This window comes from Arvicanthis niloticus, chromosome 1 (genome assembly GCF_011762505.2).
Source record: "Arvicanthis niloticus isolate mArvNil1 chromosome 1, mArvNil1.pat.X, whole genome shotgun sequence".
Lineage (NCBI taxonomy): Eukaryota > Metazoa > Chordata > Mammalia > Rodentia > Muridae > Arvicanthis > Arvicanthis niloticus.
The window spans coordinates 146,006,981-146,028,731 of record NC_047658.1 but is presented as its reverse complement, the minus strand read 5'-3'; the positions used below and the strand labels follow the sequence as shown (position 1 = coordinate 146,028,731).

The following is a 21,751-nucleotide window of genomic DNA, read 5'->3' as shown; positions in this document are numbered from 1 at the left end:
TTGGGCTGTCTTTCTAGGGAAAAGTAGTGGTTTGTTTGGAACAGGGAGGAATAGCTAGGATTTATTGCATAACCTATTGTTAGAAATCTGTAAAATTGTTATTAAGTTAAAGTTATATTTCTTAAATGGTAAGTTAAAGTTATATTTCTTAAATGGTAAAAAAGTTAAAGTTATATTTCTTAAATGGTAATTTCTTAAATTAAAGTTTTTCACTGGTAAAAGTTTCTTATTGATATAAAAGTGAGATTAATATTTTTATTCTCATAGGCATTGTGCCTATATAAAACATTTAGGAATACAAGGCTTAGACGCAGTCCCTCTTTAACTTTTTTAAAACTGATTTGAGATAGTTGGCCTTTGAGCTAAAAGCCTATAGCAAATTCATGGCTCTGAGTTTATTGTTAGGGTGTTTTCTAGATTTTAATTAGAAATAGCGGAGAGGAATTAACAGACAACAGTCCAGATTGCCCTATATAGATAGTTGGTTTTTAAAATGTCAGATTTCCACAGAATTGATGTTACAAACATATCTGTATTAATGTTCATTTTGATTAGAGACCTGTCTGCTCCTGACAGCTTCCTTTTCTTGGATTCTAAGAAGAAATTGAGCATCTTTGGAGTTACTCCGGTTGTGGTGAGACAGCCACTAGGCAAGAATTGCCTCTTTTCATCTACAGACAAATTACTGTCCAGAAAAGGACACACTTGTGGAATAGTCTACTGATTATATCTGCCAAGAAAGAGTAATCAGCCCTTAATAATTCTGTATTACTAGGTCTGTCAAATGATCCTGGGCCAGAAGGTTGAAGATTGGATGCTCCAATGTTTTGAGGTTTAGGGACTTTCCAGGTGTTCAGTGGTCTCTATAAGTTGGCTAAGTTTCAGAAGCCATGCTTTTTGCTTCCCATAATTTCAGTTAACTCAGTCATTCTGAATTTCTGATGGGGTCAAAGACTTATAGTCTCATATCCAATCCCGGCTATTTACTTTGAGAGAAAATATTTGAGAGAATAGTTTTCAGCTGAGATTTATTCTAAAGCCAAGAAAAAAGGCAGGTTCAGAACTAAGTCTTTTAGTTAGGAGAGATGACAGAGGTACTGTTTAGTCAACAAAATGATGGACTGGGTATTAGGTCTATCTTGTACCTAACTGATACAAATTGGTATAGTTATGCCATAATTGTATTTTGAGAGAAAGTTTTGTTCTTTATTTTAACAGGAAGGGTGATATGTAGGAGGAGCAAAGGTGGGAGGAGTAAGGAAAGAAAGAGGAGGAGGAAGGGGAGGAATAGGAGAAGAAAGAGGAGGAACTAGGAGATGGGAGAGGAGACAAGAGAGGGAAACATGGAGGCAGATGCTCACTTGTCTCCTGCAGTCTAAGATAGTTGGTATATCTAGGTTGGGTATTGGGTTACACCTCTGATTAAGTGGGCATCTTGTTGTTGATCATTACCAAATATATAAGCCTTTGGATAATCTAAGCATTTAGAGTCTCATTTGTACCAAGCCCATGTGGTTGGCAAGATGGTCTGGGCAATGCCCAGCCTTGTGGAAACAGCGTGGAAGATTGGCAGAGCCATCTCCCACACTGGCATCTCATGGGTGGCAGGGCTGGTGTTTCTAGCTGGCCATTTCTAGGTGCAGCTCACTAGTGGCCTCTTGCCACAGAACAAGGCACCTGAACCAGGCAGAGCCGCTGCAGCTTAGATAGTCTGCTTGACCAGTGGCTGTTTTTAAATAATTATTTCAACAGAGTATAGATTTTTAAAGTGAAACATTTAATCAATGGAGTAATACTCAGCCATTTAAAAGAAAATAAAAACATGAAATGGTTTGGATGGTAAATTAGTGGAACTAAGAAAGTATCATCGTGTAATTCACATCCAGAAATGCAAATACACTATTATTTTCTTCTATGTGGATATTAGTTGTTAAATCAATGATAACTAAGCTAAATCTATAGAACTACAGAGATTATGCAGAAATTCAAGGACTAGAAAGGAACAGATTATATAGAAGTTATAGATGGGTTGTGGGCTGAAAATGAGGCATCAAATAGGGAGGGGAGAGAGAGATGATGGAGAGAATGCAGAGAGAGACAGCTAAAATTAAGGTCCATTTGGAGGATAGTATGGAATTGAGGTACAGTAGAAACTTCTTTAATAAACATAAAACATATAGAAAGACGACCTAAATAAAATCTCCAAATAATGGGGAAGCAAAGACCTGACTGTGTATCTCTTGTCACCAAATGAAACTTCCATTACCAGGGTTAGGGTACATCTAATTGAATTAGTTGCCAAAGAAGTCCCAGGAGAATCTCCAAATAATCCAGGTAAGAGCCAGAGATGGTAGAGAACACTCAGAAAACAAGGCTGTGTGAAATCAATATAACCAAAGGACATATGAATTCAGACAGAGTGAAACAATATGCACAGGTCTATACTATATATGCCATTTTTTTCTCACATATTATGTCATGATTATGGTTTATTCTCCTACTATTCTTCCCTACTCCTCCTCACTTTATCTCCTTCAACATACAGATAACATATATAGATATATGTTATTGTTTAAACTTTAGTGTTTTATGGGATTCCTTGGTGTGAAAATTAATGGGCTTCTGCATCTTGGACCTTCTTTTTGACTCTTTTCCTTTGTTTGTATTGACCAATTCTGATGTGTTATTTTTCACTGTATCTTATTATAATGTATTTTATTATATTTTATTTTTATTATTATTCTTTAGAAACCTGTTTAATTTCTAATGAGAGGCAGAAAGGAAGTAGATCTGTATGTTGAAGGAGATAAAGTGAGGAGGAGTAGGGAAGAATAGTAGGAGAATAAACCATAATCATGACATAATATGTGAGAAAAAAATGATTTTCAATTAAAAAAACAGTAGATTGGATTACAATACTTTTTATACCAATATTTATAGTTAGATTAATTATAATCACAAAACTATTATTCATGACAATAAATATTATTTATTGTCATGAAAATTAATTATGATTACCTTACATTAGCACATTTTGATAAATGGATACATTTTTATTTGTTTGTAATTTTCCATTTCTTGAGTTAGAATTATACTTAATATTGAGGTAGGTGTTTTAAGATTCTGGGAACTATATTCAAGTGATGGAAGCTTTAGGCTACAGAATATTTCTCTTTCATCCCTCCTTTTTTATTCACACCTGCAGCACCTATAATGTAAATATTGATTTTGAGGCTTGAGACTCAGAATTCTCATTGATACCCTCATCCTCTCTGATATGTTATTCAGACTCCTGGATCTCATGACTTCCTGTGACTTTACTTTAGATAATATGATTAAAAAAAAAAAAAACATCTTACAGACTCGCGAAGAACTGGAAAATTGGAGAAAGCAAACAAATAGGTCTCAACTGCATTTTAACTTACAAATTTATCAGAAATCAGTTGTTCTTGAGAATTCTGATGTAGTCTCAATGAGAATAGTTTAAATTTGACTCAGTGATCTCCCTGAAGGGTTTCCATACTTCAGTTCATGAGTATACATAAGGATAAGATTCATAAAACAATGAGTCTGTGTCTTCAGTGGATGTTTTTACTCCATTTTGATGAATACTTGAAAAGTATTTTTTATTAAGGTAGTAAAATATGGAGCACTATCAACTGTCTGTATGTAGAGAATTGACTCTAATGCTTACATTCATGGAACAAAGCAGAGAAGGGGCACCGAGAAGAATTCAGGAATCAAATGTTACCTGTCTCCCCTTTCATACCTATTCATTGCTGATTCCCTGTTAACCATTGATTTCTCAGTTAAAACACTTCTTATACAACACCACACCCTTATTTAAGAATTTGGTTTATCTGCAAGGTAAGTCCTTCAATGAATAAGAGTAGGAAGTAAACATCAGCAAGATGAGCATGCTATATATAACTCCGTTCTTTACTGAAATTTTTATTACTGTTGAACATTAGTCTTTACTGGTCCATAGATATAGATATATAACTTGTTTTTATTAATGCATGTGTGTTCATCTAGCAATTAAGTTTCGGTATATAATCTTTACTGTTCTTTTTTCTTGAACATCATATTTTGCTTTAGTAAATTTGGGAAGCTTTAATGTTATTTCCTTATATATTAAAATATTAATTTTGATAACATTTGTACTTTTTTGTGTAGGAGATACTGGTCACAGGAGTGAAGGTGGGTTTCAATTATGCTGAAACACTGGATATGTTTTAAGGTACACTGTAAAAGAAAACATTACTGGTAGAGTAGAAAAAAATCATTATCCAACAGAAAGTTAAGAAAACGGACTTATAATGTGATGCAATTACTTATCTACATTTTCTGGATGAATGGAAATATATCACTAGATAATATAAATATTTTGATTACTTCTCAGTGTGTACATTATCTCAATCAGTAAAATTTAGGCTTTCAGTTTATGCTTCAGTGAGGTATTTTTTTCTCTACCCTAAAGTTAGATTCATCAAAATAAGTACAAGAGACCATGAGATTTTAGCTGATCTACAGACTTTTAAGAAAATTTTAAGAATGGAAGGATATGTATCCACAGAGCAATATATGCTGGCCATTCCTGCCAAAGTATTCCTCTCAGGGAACCTAGACACTGACCAGCATTTGATTGCTTTTCCTACAGCCAGAATCCATTTATCTCAGTAATGCTGTTCATTACAATTAGTAGCACAGAAGGTAAAAGCCGAGACTGCTCTAAGAATAACAACATGCAGGACACTGTTATCATCTTTCCAGAATCTCACAGGACCACTGTGGTTAACCAACTGTACCCTCACCTGTGACATGTGGATTCTTCAGCAGGAGCAGGAGGGCATATCTGAGGGTTGTGCTTGTTGTCTCTGTCCCTGCACTAAAGAGATCATTGATAGTGCTTGCAAGATTTTCAAGTGAAAATTCTGATTGTTCGATGTGGTTTGCCTATAAACAATTTGATACAAGAATCTGATAAATTATTTACTGGAACATCTTATTACAATAAATCTACAGTTGTACATTTTTATATTTGTACAAGTTGTACAGCTGAGTATTTGATATTGAAATTGTAAAATTTAAGGAGTAACTACATAACTTCCATTTGAATGGCTGTTCTAACTGTATAGAAGTTCACTGAGTTAGATAGACTTTGGGTCTAAGTTTTAACATGATATATTTATTAATTTACAATGTTACTTTGTAATAAACCTTATACATTTTTTAAAAGTTTTATGATGTTGCTAACAAAGATCCTGGAATGTACAGTAGAAGAAAAATTGACATATCATTTCAGAAACTATGACACAGATTTTTACAATTTGCAATTTCACTCTAAATTTTTACTAGCCTGAGTCTTCCATTGATGTGATTATCTTCATATAAGTATATATACTTTTGTAGTTTTATGTCTTAAAAACATCTAAATGAAACATTTTATTTATTATTTATTTTCTCCTATCAAATCCATATGAAGAAGAATATGTAATATATCTGACCTTTGGATATGCAGATTCATCCATAAAAATTACTTGGTCTCTCAATATAGTGAAGAACAGTGTGTGAGGTGCTTGATTCTAACTCCCTGGGTCTTCTCTGCTAAACTAAGATGGGTCTATAATAAGACTCTTTGCCCTTGAGTTAAATAAATCCATTCTTTCTTAGTGCATTAATAACTAGATTTCCTCTTATTTTTAAATATTAACTTATCATTGTGTTTGTACATCACATTTCTATCTATCTGTTCTTTGAAACATGAATCTGCAGGTATGTTTTCCATATGATATGTTTTGGCTAGAAACTCAGAAGAAAAATATATGTGTCCTATGATAGACACACAGAAAAATTCTAGCAGACCTCTGACATTGTTTTCCACAATGACTATAATAATTAATATCCCCTTCAACATTATATCAATATCTATCCCATTATATTATGACCAGTAGTTGTCCTTTGAAAAACTGCTACAATTACTGTGATAGAATTGAATCTCATTTTAATATCAATTGTGCTTTCCTGGTGAAAACATTTTATGCATAATTGTGTTGAATTTATTCTTCCAAGTATAAAACCTAAAACTATGTTTTATGAAACAATAAAAAATATGTAAAGGGCACCATGTAAAATAAGAATTACAAACAACGGTCAAATCGAAATTATCCCCAAATTCAATGCTTACTTAAAAATCAGTCACTATAATATAATACAGTGTTAGAACAAAATAAACAAGATCACATGATCCTTCTATTTGACATAGAGAAGTAGTTGAGAATTGTTTATACACACTTTAATGGCATAAATACTTAGAACATGTAGATAGAAGAGAATGTATAAACAATGAGGAAGACTATCTAGAAAAAATGCAAATCCAAAGTATAATCTGTTGCAACATACCAAAGGTTTATTCTAAATTTAGTATGGAAATGAGATATAAAAGCATATGCTTTAAACTAGCTTCCATACTGCTAAATATTTTAATCTAAACTATTAAATAAAAATTAAATAAGAGAATCAAAATAGTAAAAGATAAAAATACATTGGCATTTATAAAGAAAATTTGATTACATATGTAGAAAAGCCCATGCAATCCAGACAGGAAAAGAATCAATCAAAGCTAATACATGATTTCAGCAAAATTTTAGTGGAAAATAAATCCAGTTAGAACATTATCCAGCAGAAAATAACTATCTGAGATAAAACAGGGTGTTGGCTGATGCTGTTGATGGGACAAGACTCACATGGTTTTTAGCAACAGGTTTTCTTCTCTCCTTTGCATAATTTTGGGCTATTTATTTTATAAAACACTGGCTAAGGAACTGGAAAATGTGGCTAGAATTGGAGAAAATACTGCCTTAGTAAATGGGAAAGAAGAATACGCGTGTAAGTAGAGAAGATAAGATAAGGAATTTTTTAAAAATCAAATAAATGATCAACAAATAGGTTCATTCCCAGAGACTGAACCAAAGAGAAGGTATTTTCTGCATATATGGAGAGGAGGAAGGAATTGTGTCTAAAGGCACTCAAGTCTAAGGAATGAAAATTCAGGAGGATGGTAAGAGGAGACCCACAGCAGTTCTGAGTCACAGAATCACCAACAGAATTCAAAGTAGTTATAAAGTCTATGTCTGCTAATGTGGATATCCACAAGGTTATGATAAAATAGGATGGCTTTCTGTAGAAAAGACAGACCGAAGGCATTTTAAACAGGAAGTATATCTTATGGGGTACACATTTCCCATGTGAAAGAAACTCTAAATAATGTGGCTACTCAAAAGAGAATTATTCCCACAAGAATGGAGGGGATTAGTAACAGCTGTACTAGAGTCTGGACCAGAATTGCAGTGGTTGTCATGGTTAAGAGAAGAAGCCAATAATTTGAAACAACACAATAGACCAAGGGGAATCAATAATATAGTGAGGATCAGTATATAATTGATGGTCATTATGCTAATATACAAGAAGAGGTTCAATTTGAAGATGCAGTCACAGACCTATATCATTTAGCAGCTTTAAGAGCTTGGGACAAAGCTGAGAAGCCAGGAAAAATGTCTACCTTGTTTACAAAAAATATATAAGGCTTAGGAGAAAGCCCCACTGATTTTTTTTTTACAAAGATTTATCCCAGTGGTAAATAAAACCATACCTAATCTGAATCAAGACAAGTATTGGTAGAGACACTAGTATTCATTACTTGGAATTCAGAATGTAAAAATGTTATTACACCACTTAAATCATAGGCAGTGACCATGGATGAATGGTAAAAGAATACAAATGATATTGGTTCTGAAGTATAACATATTAATGTAATAGCTCAAGCTATAGCCAGAGGTTTCTGATATCAAAAAAGCCTAGTGTTTTAGTTGTGGGAAATATGGAAATTGAAAATAAATGTGGTAAACAAGGCATTACTAAGGACAATAGTTTTTACACGTATAAATCAGAAAAAGGCCCTAGGCTTCCAGGGTTCTGCATGCAAGGTGACAAAAGTTGCCATTGGATAATAAATAGATGTAGATAAAGTTCCAAAGAAATGTCTTGCCATAAGGCCTACCTCAAGGCCCCACGGCAAATGTATGAGCTGTTTTCATCTTGTTAGCCAGGAAATAACAAGCAGGCAGTAAAACCTCAACTTAGTATTGCATATCTAATATATGCTACTGCAGGAAGTAATGCTGTAGACTTGGCCATAGATAAACATTTTATATTTTCCCATAAATCAAATGCTACAAAATATCTACTAGAGTTAATGGTCATTTGCACTTGAAACAGTAGGAAGAGTCTTGGGAAAATATAGTTTGACATCTCAATGATTTATTGTATATCCATGAATTATAGTTGAAGATTTCAAGGGAGAAATTAAAATAATGGCCTAAGTTTTTAAAAAAGATATGCCATTTCACACAGGTGATGAGATTTCTCAGCTGTTAATGTTTCCCTATATCAAAGATAAAGCCATTTCAGTTCAAAGATTAGAAGACTTTGGAATTACAGAAAAAAAACATATGTTCTTGCAAACAGTTAAGCATCAGAGTCAAAAATTAAAGTTTCAAGTGGTATTGAAATAGAACATGTGATGGATACAGAAGCTAATATAACTATTACTTCACACAAATCTTAGATTTCAGAATGACAACTTCAAAATAATTCTAGGTATTGGAAAGTCATCTCACAAGAAACAAACTTGTGATGCTTTACATGTGTGGACCAGAAAGTCAAATAGGAAAGTTAAGGTCATATATACCTGACATAGCCATAAATTTATGGGAATGAGATTTAGTACAGCAGTGTGGAACTTATATTACTATTCCTTCAATACCAAATACAGTCCCCCAAATAAAAGGTGAAATGGAACATACTTTTTGGGAAAGTATAGAAAAATATCATCCAGAAAAATCATAGACTGCAATTTGTCCAAAAACAGAACAGAACAAAGACTGAGTTTTCAATTGCATAAGGGGAGGGCCACTGCTAAAATTATACCAAATGTCCTACCCATAAAATAGTTGACTAATAAGCTTATGTGGGTAGAGCAGTGGCCATTAAGTAAGAAAACTTACAGACACTTGAGCAGCTTGTACAAGAGAAACTGGAGGCGCCACATATAGGAGAATCAGCTAACCCATGTTATTCCCTTGCATTTGTTAAAAGCAAAGAAATCATGGAAATGGAGAATGTTGACAAATTTAAACCAATAGGTTCATTACAACCTGTAGAATATATTCTTTATTACCTAGGCAAGGCCTATGATAGTGATTGAGTTAAAAGACTGTTTTTTGACTATTCCCTTGCAAGATCATGATAAGGGAAAAAAATGACTTTTGGCGCCTACTTATAAACCATGCTTAACCTCTAAAAAGATATCACTGAAAAATTCTTTCACAAGTAATGTTAAGTAGTCCAACTCCATGTCAATATTTTGTGCAACAACCATTAGAAATAGTTCATTGGAAATTTTCTCAATCCATTATTTACCATTACAATGATAGAATTTTGTTAGCTGATTCTGATGCACATACTTCAGAGAAAATGATAAAAAATATGTTGTTAGAGTTTGCAGATTGATTCTGAACAAATAGAGAAGAAAGTCTATCCAATGTCTATATCAGGAAATAAGTCAACAATGAAATTCATTAGCAGAAGGTAGATCAGAACTTATCAGTTATAAACTCTTAATGATTTTGAATAATTAATGAGAGATATTAATTGGTTATAGCAAATTATTAGATTAACTACTCAAGAGTTAAGTAATTTGTTTCAAATATTACAAGGAGAATCAGACATAGACAGACCAAGACAGCTAACAAAGGAATGAAAGAAAGGTTTAACTTTACGAGAAAAGAGAATGTAAGGTGCATATAAAAATTGCATAGATCCTAAATTGGATGGTATCTTGCTTATTTTGCCTTCAATTCATTCTCCTACTGAACTCATTATTCAAATGGAAGATAGTATTTTAGAACAGATCTTTTTAGTATGCCAAATAAAAAAATTAAAGACATATGTAGAAAAGGTTTCTGATTTAATTATAAAAGGAAGAAAAAGACTATGTAAATTGTCAGGAATAAACCAAGCAAAAATTATAGTGCTTTATACTAATGCTGAGATTACTTAATTATGCATAATCAATAAAAATTATCAAAGAACTTTTAGCAACCATTTGGGATAAATTAATAAAAGCAAGAGTCTTTAGTTTACAAAAAGCACTAATTGAACATTTGTGTATATTGTAAAAGAAATACCAGTTCTTTAAGCACTTACAATTTATACTGATGCAAAAGTTAGGAATTCCTGGTTATAAGTCAGAAAAATAAGCAAAGTAATACAAAGCCCACATACTTTACTTCAAAAATTAGAGTGTTATGCAATTCTCATGGCATTATTAGATTTTTCTGAAACTCTGGATATAGTTACTAATTCTCAATATGTAAAAAGAGTTATTTTATATATAGAAACTGCTGAATTTATTCTGGATAATTAAGAATTATTTTCCTTATTTATGCAACTGCAATACATAATCAGAAATAGAAACTATACCTCATATATCACCCATATTCCAACTCATACCAGCTTGCCAAGTCCTTTGACACAGGAAATAAAAAAAATGTTCACTACTTAGTAGAAAATGTGTTATAAGCCTCAAAATGTCACAGTCAAAGTCATGTTAAAAGTAAAGGTCTAAAGAAAACCTTTTATATCACCTGGCAACAAACCAAGGTATTTATAATAAAATGTCTTACTTGTCTTTTGTATACATAAACTCCATTACCTGCTGGAAAAAAAAACCTTAAGGGTTGCTTCAAAAAAAGAAATTTGGTAGATGAATGTGGTTCATTTTGCAGAATTGAAAAACTAAATTTTATATATATTCATGTTTTTCATGGGCAACTGCTTTGAGCTCTGAAAGGGCTTCTTTTGTAGTTAAACATTTACTGGAAGTAATGGCTATTATGGAGATACCTGTACAAATGAAGACTGACAATGCCCCCACATATGTCTCCAGTAACATGAAGCCATTCTTTTCATTGTATAATATAAAGCACATTACAGGTATACCACATAATCCTGCAGAACAAGTAATCAAAGCAAGATCTAATCATGCCTTAGAGTAAATGCTTATAAAATAATAACGAAGAATAAAAATCCCCAGTATTGGACTAAATAGTGCTCTGTTAACTTTAAACTTTCTGAATGTTAATGAGAAAAAACAGCAGCTAAGAGACACGGGGTTATAGAAAAAGTTGTGGAGTTCAATCATTCTTTGTACTACAAGACTGTGTTAACATCAGAATGAAAGTCAGAGAATGTTTGGTGTTGAGAGCATGGATGTTTATATTTTCCTCAAAAGAAGCTATGAATATTATCAAAAATAATAAAGCTCAGAGTTAAGGATGGGAGATCTTCTGGAAACTTTGACCCTTGACACAAAAAGAAGAAAGAAGAGAGCCTAACAAGTCACTGTCTTCTCCTGCAAACCAGAAAACCCTGGACAAGAAATATTTACCACCTATTATTGACAGTCCTATGAGTGGGATTTTGGTCTCCTGCAATACAGAGCAATCCACGATGCAGAGCAACAATAAGACTGTGAATAGGACTTTATGATAGACTATGCTGAATACCGCAACTTGCACTACCAAGTTGTGACAACCCAAAGTTTCACAGAGCTGGGGCATAAACTAACAAACTTTATCAAGGAATCCCAGAACAAAATATTTTAGAATATCAGACAGTCTATACATATAAAAGGTTCAGGAAGCAGAACCCAAGTTACAGAAAAGAGAAGCATCACTGTTATGTTTTTATCTCTGTTGCAGACAGGCTACTGAAAGATCATCAGAAAGATCACATAAAACACCTTAGAACCCTGGAAAATACATGGGAAAGAATGGAGAAGCAGCTTCAAAACTGCATAATTAGCTTCAAACTGCATTTGGTAAAACAAATGGAGGGAAATATAATGTGATTTACTTTGTGTAGTTATCCCTTTCAGGGATAGCAAATGGCTAGTCAACTGACTCTTGGAATTCTTATCCTTTAGAACTGCTTCTTTTTGTTCCAACACTTTCAAATGTGCTGTCAAGTTATTAATGTATGCTATTTCCATTTCCTTTTTGTGGGTACTTAGAGCTACGATTTTTTCTCTTAGTAGTGCTTTCATGGAGTTCCACAAATTTTGACATGATGTGTCCTCATTTTCATCGAACTCTAAAAAGACTTTAATTTCTTTCTTTATTTCTTCCTTGACCAAGTTACCATTGAATAGAGCATTGTTTAGTTTCCAAGTGTATGTGGGCTTTCTGTTGTTTTTGTCCATGTCAAAGACCAGTCTTAGTCCATGGTGGTCTGATAGGGTACAAGGGATTATTTCAATCCCTTGGGGGTAAGGGGATAAAATCTGAAAGGTAAATATAATATCCAATTTTTTAAAAAGAGATGAAAAAGAAGAAAAAAGAGAAAAAAGAAAAATAAGAAAAATAAGAGATTTAATAACACAAATGAAAGTATTTAGAAATTTAGGAGGCAGTTTATGTTAATGGAAACAACATCATAGAAACTGGAAAATCACACCCTCATAGAAACACGAGGAGGGGGGGATGGGATAAGGGGCTCCTGGGTGGTGGGGGGAATGGGATAAGGGGATAGAATTTGAAACACTAGTATTATAACCAATCAAAAAAAGAAAAAAAAATAAGAAAAGTTGTTAGAACCAACATCTTTAAAAAACTGTCAGCCCTCTATGAAAAAAAATTTTTTTTCTTGATACTAAAACTTGTTCTGAGAATTATATGTTGCAGAATACACAGCCTCGGTGTATCTACTCATCAAGCAAACTGAGCAGACCCTCTCAAACCTCCGATGTCCAGGAATTCCAACTGGATGCAGTGAAGACACAGTGCCAGAGGCTTATCAATTTACTCTTCCCCCGACCCCTCTTCTAATATCTCAACACCCATAATCAGCTTGAAGAAGTTAAAGAAGAGTCAGCGCCCCTATTCCCTGGGCTTGAGGACTAAGGTGGTTAATATTGGACCGTCTTTCTAGGGAAAAGTAGTGGTTTTGTTGGAACAGGGAGGATTAACTAGGATTTAGTGCATAGCCACAACATATTGATAGAAATCTGTATAATTAGTATCAAGATGAAGTTATAATCTCTTAAATGGTACAAAATTTACTTTGATTTCAAATTTAAGGTTTTCATTGGTACGAGTTTCTTATTGATATAAAAGTGAGATGAATATTGGTACTTGCATAGGCAGTGTGCCTGTATAACACATTTAGGAATACAAGGCTTAGACCCAGTCCTTCTTTAACTTTTTTAACTGATTTGAGATGGTTAGCCTGTGAGTTAAGGGACTGTAGCAAATTCATGGCTTGGAGTTTATTGTTAGGGTGTTCTCTATGTTTTATTTAGAAATAGCTGAGAGGAGTTAACAGACAGCTGTCCAGTTTATCTTACATAAATAGTTGGTTTGCAAAATGTCAGAAGTCCACAGAATTGACATTACAAACATTTCTATATTAATGTTCATTTTGATTACAGACCTGTCTGTTCCTGACAGCTTCCTATTGCAGATTCTAAGAAGAAATTGAGCATCCTTCCAGTTACTCCAGTTGTGCAGAGATAGCCACAAGGCAAGAATTGCCTCTTTCCATCTACAGACAAATTACTGTCCAGAAAAGGACACACTTGCAGAATAGTTGATTGATTATATCTGCCTAGACAGAGTAATCAGTCCTTAATAATTCTGCATCACTAAGGTCTGTCAGATGATTCTGGGCCAGAAGGCTGAAAATTTGATGCTCCAACGTTCTGTAGTATAGGGGCTTTTCAGGTGTTCAGCGGTCTCTATAAATTGGCTAAGTTTTAGAAGCTATGCTTTGTGCTTCCCATAATTTCAGTTAACTCAGTCATTCTAGATTTCTGACAGAGTTGAAGGCCTATAGTCTCATAGCCAATCCTGGCTATTTACTTTGAAAGAAAAGATCTGAGTGGAAGGTTTTCAGCTGACATTCTAAGCCAAGAAAAAAGCCAGGTTCAAAACTAAGTGTTTTAGTTAAGAGAGATGACAGATGTTCTGTTTAGTCAACAAAATGATGGACTGGGTATTAGGATTATCTTGTACCTCACTGGTACAAATTGGCATAATTATGCTCTAATTGTATTTTGAGAGAAAAGTGTTATTTTAACAGGAAGGGTGATATGTAGGAGGAGCTAAGGGGGAAAGAGTACAGAGAGGAAGAGATGGAGTAAGGAGAGGAGAAGATGAAGGAGAGCAGAAGCAAGGTGATGAGAGAGAGAAAGAGGGAGGGCATGGAGGCAGATGTCCATGTGTCTCCACCAGTCAAAGACAGTTTATATATCTAGCTTGGGTATTGGGTATTGAGCATTACCAAACGTATAAAACCTTTGACTAACACTTTAAAAAAATTATATAAAAGCAAAAAGGAAAAGGGGACATGGGATAGGGGTTTTCTAGGGAGGGGAAATGGGGAAAGGTGATGGCATCTGAAATGTAAATAAAATATAAAATTAAAAAAAACGAACTGCTTCACACTATGACCTTTAGTGTCAATTGCCTTTTGGAATTCTGAGAACAGGAGAGGTTATAAACAGCCAATGGAGGCTGAGAGTTGGCTAGTAGGTTTGGGGACTAAACAAGAGAAGGCTACCAAGAAACAGAAGAGTAAGGTTGGCAAGTAGGAGAAGAGAAGACTGCTGGTGACAGTTGTGCCAGGAGAAACTGAGCTGAACCAGAGAATATATTGTCAAGATATAGGGGAGAACCTATAAGCAAAGTAACAATATAATGAATAAAATAAAAAATAAAAGCTACAGGACAACAGTGATCATTAATGGGTGTGGTATGTTTTTCATAGTGATAAGATGTCTTCAAACTAGAAGAAATTGAAAGTTGCAGTGTTTTGTAGGCACATAAAATACCACCACAAATTAAATGAAATATGGTTACTGCCCTGAGGTACCAAATAAACATACTGGGCTGACTTTCTGAACTATAACCGTATAAAAATACAAATTTTAAAAGATACAAATGAGACAAAGTAGTCAGTCAAAAGACATTAAAGTTACAGCAAAATTAAGGAAACCAGACACTTGAAATTTAAATATTGCTAATAGAGTTGCAGGAGTGAAGAACTCATGGTGGTGGACCTCTAGCAAAGGACAATCAAGATCATTGGAGCAGAACCAATGTGCACAATCAGCCCCAAACATCTACAGTCAACTGACTTTTACTGAGAAAATTAAATGGGAAATTGTCTTTTGAATAAACTACACAGTGCCAATCCTTAATCACTTCTGGTGAAAATTAACTTGAGGTTATACAGAAAGCCTCACTCTTTCATACACCAATTCTTTTCCCACAATATACCTCTCCATACACCATACAGTCATTCAGAAATTAACCTTTATATAACTATCATTTTAAAATAAGCAATATGACTAGATCAAGTTTAATCCACTAGATGTGCAATATATGCATTTATGGTGCCAATATTTACACTGCTATAATAGTTGGTTAGTTTTTACTTGATTAAATTTGTTTTGCCATCTTACCTGCCCTTTGGGTTGTTTTCTCCTCAACTACAATGAAGTCAATGTGCTCTGGTTAACAAATTGCTTTTATGTTACCAGTATCTATAGGGTACATTTCAACACATAACATAAACTAAATTGTTTTTCAAATGATACTGACTTAAATCTTTTCTGACAAACATTTCAATGTTCAACAAACCACAAAATGCTTGGACAATAAAATAATCTGATATTACCATTTTACCTGTTTTTGTTTAATCAGGTAATAATCAATAAAGTCACGAGGGTTTGCAACGTCCAGTGATTCCTGATGTTCTTTTATTTTCTCCAACACATAACTTTTTACATAATTAATATTTTTTGCTATTTTGTGATGACTTCCTGGACAATAGTCAATAAGTAAAGGGAACTTATTGCAGACCTGCAAAATTAAATCAAGAATATATTTTGTTAAGATGTTTTAGTTTTAGTTATATTTGTGTATGTGTGTGTATTTGTTTCTGTGTGTCATTATCTGTGTTTGTATGTCTCTGTGTGTCTTTACATATACATGCATGTGTGTGACATATGTATGAGTGCCTATGAAAACCAAATGTGTCAGTTCCTCTGAATCTATCAGTTGTGAGCCATCTGACATGGGAGCTGAAGATTGGACTCAGGTCCTTTGGAAGGCAAAACACACTCTTAACCACTGGTGTATATCTCTAGTCCCTGACTGTAGGCATAATGTATTATATAGTGTGTAAAATATATCCTTCTGTCATTTGAATGCTGATTTTCCTGTCTGGCTCTCTGGTTTCAATCTGAGAGAATATTATAATGCTCATGTTAAGAATCTCTTGTATGAGGTTTGTGTAAACAACGTTCGCCATTTATTCTCTGACTTGTCCATAAAAGCTGAAAAGCCAGTAGTAACTAGGCAATAGAAAGAATAGGGCAGGACTTCCAACAGCCAGGATATGATGAAGATAAAGATAGGAAGAAAGGATTCAGCATGAGGAAGAGATCCACAGAGACATGAAAGCCTTATACATCTGAAGTCCAGAGAGCCAGATCAATCCAAAAATGCAAATGCTCCGGAATTTTGCTGATAGGCAGCTAGATTAGATTAGAGAATTATAATAAAATTATAATGCCTAGATATTGTGTTTTAACTTGGAAATTATCTTGATCTCTCTGTGTCACTATTGTGGAACTAGCCAAAGAAAAACAGCCTCTGTATTAATTTACTACAAACATTTATATTAATATTCACTATACATCTCTCAAAAACCTTTTTAATGTACAGATACAAAGAAGTACACATATCTAAAATATATAGAATGCCCAAATTAAGTTTATAGATTCAGACATGAATAAAAATGGTATCCAACATAAAGAAATGTATTTCATTTCATGCATGGAGTAATGTAGTGCTTTGTGATAGTAGAAAAAATTGGGTAAAAAATTTTTGACCAATTGATCAAATACCATAAATTTTTACATTAATGAATCCTTTGTAGCAAAAAGCATATTTATGGCAATTCATTAAAGGTTTATATCATTTCTTCCCTGCAGGTTTGAAATATGATATGATGTAATTTATTCACATTGACAGATTTCAGATCATAGCAGAAGTAGAAATTGGGTGGCTTGAATTACAGCAAAAAGGTATATTTAACTCTTGTAAACCAGTCTCAGCATGGAGTGAATATTCGGAAGTGGGTAAGACTCCTCAGGACCTTGATAGAAAATGTATATCATACCATTTACAGGTTTATATATGATATCACAGTTATTATGCAGAGTTCAGAAGATGCCAGTTCAGCCTACGACAACCATATAAGGATAGTTTTGGTCCACACAGCATTGAACTACTCATATTTGCATTTCTTCCTGTCACCTCATCACTAGGATCCTGGCTCAAATATCAAACAACTGAAAATACTCAGGGTTTTAAGACAGATTTATTATTACTAATATTCTTTCTCCTTTAAGAGATTATTCTTGCTAAACTAAGATATTACTGCCTAGAAATATGATGAGTCTTGCTTAGTAGTTTAAAGAGGACAAGAATGTTGCATAGAATTTCCTGTGAGTGATTGGGCATACTTCTAGATGTAAATGCTGTACTTGATATCAACAATTCTGTGTGCATCATTGGGAAGCTCAATAAATAAGGAGCTAGAAGAATTGAGCCAACCTAGCCTTCATCCTTCAGTTTTTATAGTGGCATAGCAAAGGGCTGAGGCCTCCCTTCCATATATTCTTTCCATAATACATTGATCAGAACTAAGGTGTCTTGTCACCTCACTTTGTAGTCCATATTGAATTTGATCTGTGACAATAAAGTACCATATGTTTTCACTCAGGTGGAAAAAAAATCTTGACTTCACCTGCAGCCATGGGGAGCTCAGAATCTTGACATTCTCGTTTATTTTTTTCATGAGAATAAGAAAATCCTTATCGTTAGAATCAAAACGATTCTGGAAAATAATGGAGCAGATGACATTGCTTGGAGCACAGCTCAGGATGAAGGTGGGGTCACATGGTGAGCCTGAAGATTTGGAAAATAATTAGAAAAATAACATTAAAATAGACAAAAGAAGATATGTTGCTTCTGTTAACAGGTAAAAATTCTTAGGAGTTTTAGGCCATACCTTGCCTACAATTTTTCTAACAGCTAAGCATTTGTTACATATAAAATTGACATATCATTTTGACCTTAAGCTTGAGGGTTTCTTTTTGGGGGGAAAAATTGAAATTTATAGGTTTATAAACATTTTCCAAAATCATCATTATCACATTTCTATGATGAAATAATACTTAAAATTTTGCATCACATTGAGCATATACCACTTAAACAGTTTTATCTCTCTTCTATACTGAAAGGAAACAAAAAATATAATAAGAACATTTTAGGTATTCAGAATTACATCTTACTGCACTGCCTATATGACATATGATATTCAGAAGGAAGTAGAAAAGTGTATACCTGAAAGTTTTGTATCCACAATCAGTAACTCAAAAAAGCAACTCTTAATCCAAAGAAGGACGGGCAACACTGCAAGTGAGTTTATAAATGAGAGGGGAAAACATGATGAGATTTCCTCCTTGTTACACAAAAAGATTGTGCAACTTCTAGAACAGCTATTTCTCTGTGGATTTGTTAACATTACCAAATAAAATTTAAAAAATTATCTTACATATTCTAGGTGGGGAAACCAACACTAAGGAAATGATAGAGACTTCCCTTTTTGATTTTATCTTTGAAAGAAATACATTTTGCTGAGTGTCATGTCTTGCATGCACAATTTGGAACCATAAGCCCAAGGTTCACAGAGCTGGGGGCAAACATTATGAGACTTCAGGGGGGAACTTTAGAACACAAGATATTAGAAGATAAGACAGTCCAGAGTTATAAAATTTTAGCTAATTGTACCCAAGTTATAGAAAAAGAAAGCAAACCCTATTAGGTGTTTATCTCAGTTGTGAATATGCTCCTGAGAGAGAAACAGAAAGAGTACATCAGACACCTGAGAACCCAGGAAAAGACATTGAGAAGAATGGAGAATCACCTTCAAAACTGTATAGTTAGGGGTATCAGACACACTTTTCTTATCTCTGTGACCACCAGGCATGCCAGTGGTGCAGTCATATATTTGCAGGTAAGTATTTTTACAAAGGAAATAAAAATAAACATATCTTTTTGTGTATAACAATTCTGAGCAAGAAGGGAATAGGAAATATGGAAATGAAATGTCCAGAAAAGTGATGATATGTAAGCATGTTCACAACACATGGTACATAAATGTCTTCATAAAACCGACACTACATACAATATTAGAAAAAGTTTTTATTATATAATTATATTATATAATTTATTTATTATTATATAATTTATTATATAATTATATAATAAGTATGTTAAATCATGCTCCACATAGCATGTCTGGGGAAACTGAGATTTATAGGTGTGTAAACATTTTCCAAAATCATCACTATCAAATTTCTTGGCTGATATAATGCTTAAAATCGTGCATCACATTGATATGTATGACCTTACAGGTTTAAAACTCATAATAAAATTTTTTATTTTTATTTGTGTGTATACAAGCACAGGTGTGTGTGTGTTTGTGTGTGTGTGTGTGTGTGTGTGTGTGTGTGTGTGTGTGTGTGTACCTAAGGAGACCAGGAGAGCATGGCCTACATTATGAAGCTTCCTTATATGGTTCCTGGGAACCTGTTGCTGCTCCTTTGAAGGAACATACTCTCTCAAGTGATAAGCCATTTCTCCAACTGTCAGGGAAGTTTCTTTTGATGTCCTTTCTGTAGTGAATTTGCTTTGATCAAATGATTGGTACTCTTTATATTCCAGGTGATCCTGAATTTCAATCTATAGACCTCACATAATTATCACTTAAGTAGGCAGTGTTCTGAAAACATTAATAAACATTTAAATAAAAAACTCCTTAAAATTGCTGTGGCTATGCTAGGCTTTTAAAACATAACTATATTTTATACTGTCAAGAAATGTTTTAATTTTCCAAATATGAGTGGAGGGTAAACCTTTGGGACTTTTCACATGTGTATACATATCACTCACAGGTGAAATTTGATTTTTCAGTCTTTCCTTTCACTTTATTTGGAAGACTAATTTACAATCCTTAGAAATAAAATACCTAATTAAAATTTTCGCTACAAAAATTTCTTGAGTAAGTAGCATTCATTGTCATAGCAAAAGGAAAGTCTTTTTCTAGACAAACACACACAAGGAGTTAAATTGTGCAGAAATGACAGAATTGACAACCAGAAGAGTTAGTGGAAATAGTTCAGATTTTATTTTAAAAATGATTTAATTAAAAATATATTCACAGTTTTTCTGTGCATTTTAAAGATCATGGCTGTCATGCGTAGTTTACTAGAATATAAGTCAAAATGCTGAGTATCATAGAAGAAATAATTAAATTGATTATATTTATTAAAATATCCGTGACACTCTGGAATGAATCCAACTAGATCATAGAGGATACTCAATTTGATTCATTTGACAATTTTTTACAAATATTTTATTGAAAAAAATTCTATAATCTTCAGAGATGTTAACCTATAATTTTCTTCCTTTATTATTTCCTTCCTTTCTTCCTTCCTTCCTTGATTCTTTCTTTCTTCCTTCCTTCCATTCCTTTCTTTCTATAGATCTATCTGTAGATATGTCTGGAGTGCTGGAATTGAAACCATGCACCAATATACCCAGACTTCTTTTTGTCTACATTTTATGGCATTTTTTCTTTGGTATGTTTTAGAGGTTTTTGGGTACATCATTAAGTTACAAATTTTATATTTCTCAAATTGTTGATATAGGCTAACTCTCATAGTGCCTGAAGGTGCTATGTGGGCTAACAGAAGAGAAAGTAATGATCAAGTTTACCCAGACTAAAAACTCTTCGAGTTACAGTAACAACTTGCCTGGCAAGGCATATCAACTGGTGCCACAGTAGCATGCACATCCTGAAAATTACAATTTTCTCTTTTGGCTTAAGACCTGTTACATAAGATAAAGCACATACTTGGCATCATTATCAGGCTAAGACTCTGTGGCTAGACATATCATGGACCCTGAGAAAGAATCTAATGTGTTTTTATGTATTCACTTATTATTTAATTAGATATGTTTTATTTACATTTCAAATGTTATCCCCTTTCCCAGTTTCCCACCCTCAAAAGCCCCCTATTCCATCTCTCCTCCCCATGCTTCTATGAAGGTGTTCCCCCACCCACCCAGTCTAATCTTCCCTTCCTCACAGTCCCCTAAACATTGAGCCTTCACAGGACCAAGGACCTCTTCTCCCATTGATGCTCAACAAGGCCATCATCCTCTGCTACATATGTGGCTGGAGTCAGGAGTCCCTCCATATATACTCTTTGGTTAGTGCCTTAGCCTCTGAGACCTCTGGGAGGTCTGGTTGGTTGATGTAGTTCTTCCTATGGGGTTGCAAATCCCTTCAGCTCTTATAGTCCTTTTCTAATTTCTCAATTGGGGTCCCCATGTTCAGTCCAATGGTTGGTTGCTAGCATTTGCCTCTGTATTTGTCAGCCTCTGGCAGAGCCTCTCAGGAAACAGTTATATCAGGATCTTGTCAGTATGTACTTCTTGGCATCCTCAATAGTGGTTTAGTTTTGTGACTGTATATGGGATGTATATTATCA

At 33.8% G+C, this 21,751-nt stretch overlaps 1 protein-coding gene across 3 annotated transcripts in view; it reads right to left on the bottom strand.

The window, feature by feature from the left end:
• LOC117710944 (cytochrome P450 2C29) overlaps positions 1-21,751 on the bottom strand; it is a 44,469-nt gene that overhangs the window by 10,818 nt on the left and 11,900 nt on the right. For 2 of the 3 annotated variants that reach the window (XM_076920384.1, XM_076920369.1), the window contains exons 4-7: positions 18,537-18,605; positions 17,938-18,098; positions 15,807-15,983; positions 4,815-4,956 (exon numbers count right to left, since the gene is read on the bottom strand). In XM_076920384.1, the coding sequence (XP_076776499.1) occupies positions 4,815-4,956; positions 15,807-15,983; positions 17,938-18,098; positions 18,537-18,605 (549 nt within the window). The remainder of the gene's footprint in view (positions 1-4,814; positions 4,957-15,806; positions 15,984-17,937; positions 18,099-18,536; positions 18,606-21,751) is intronic. The other variant, XM_034506283.2, reaches the window with a different exon arrangement.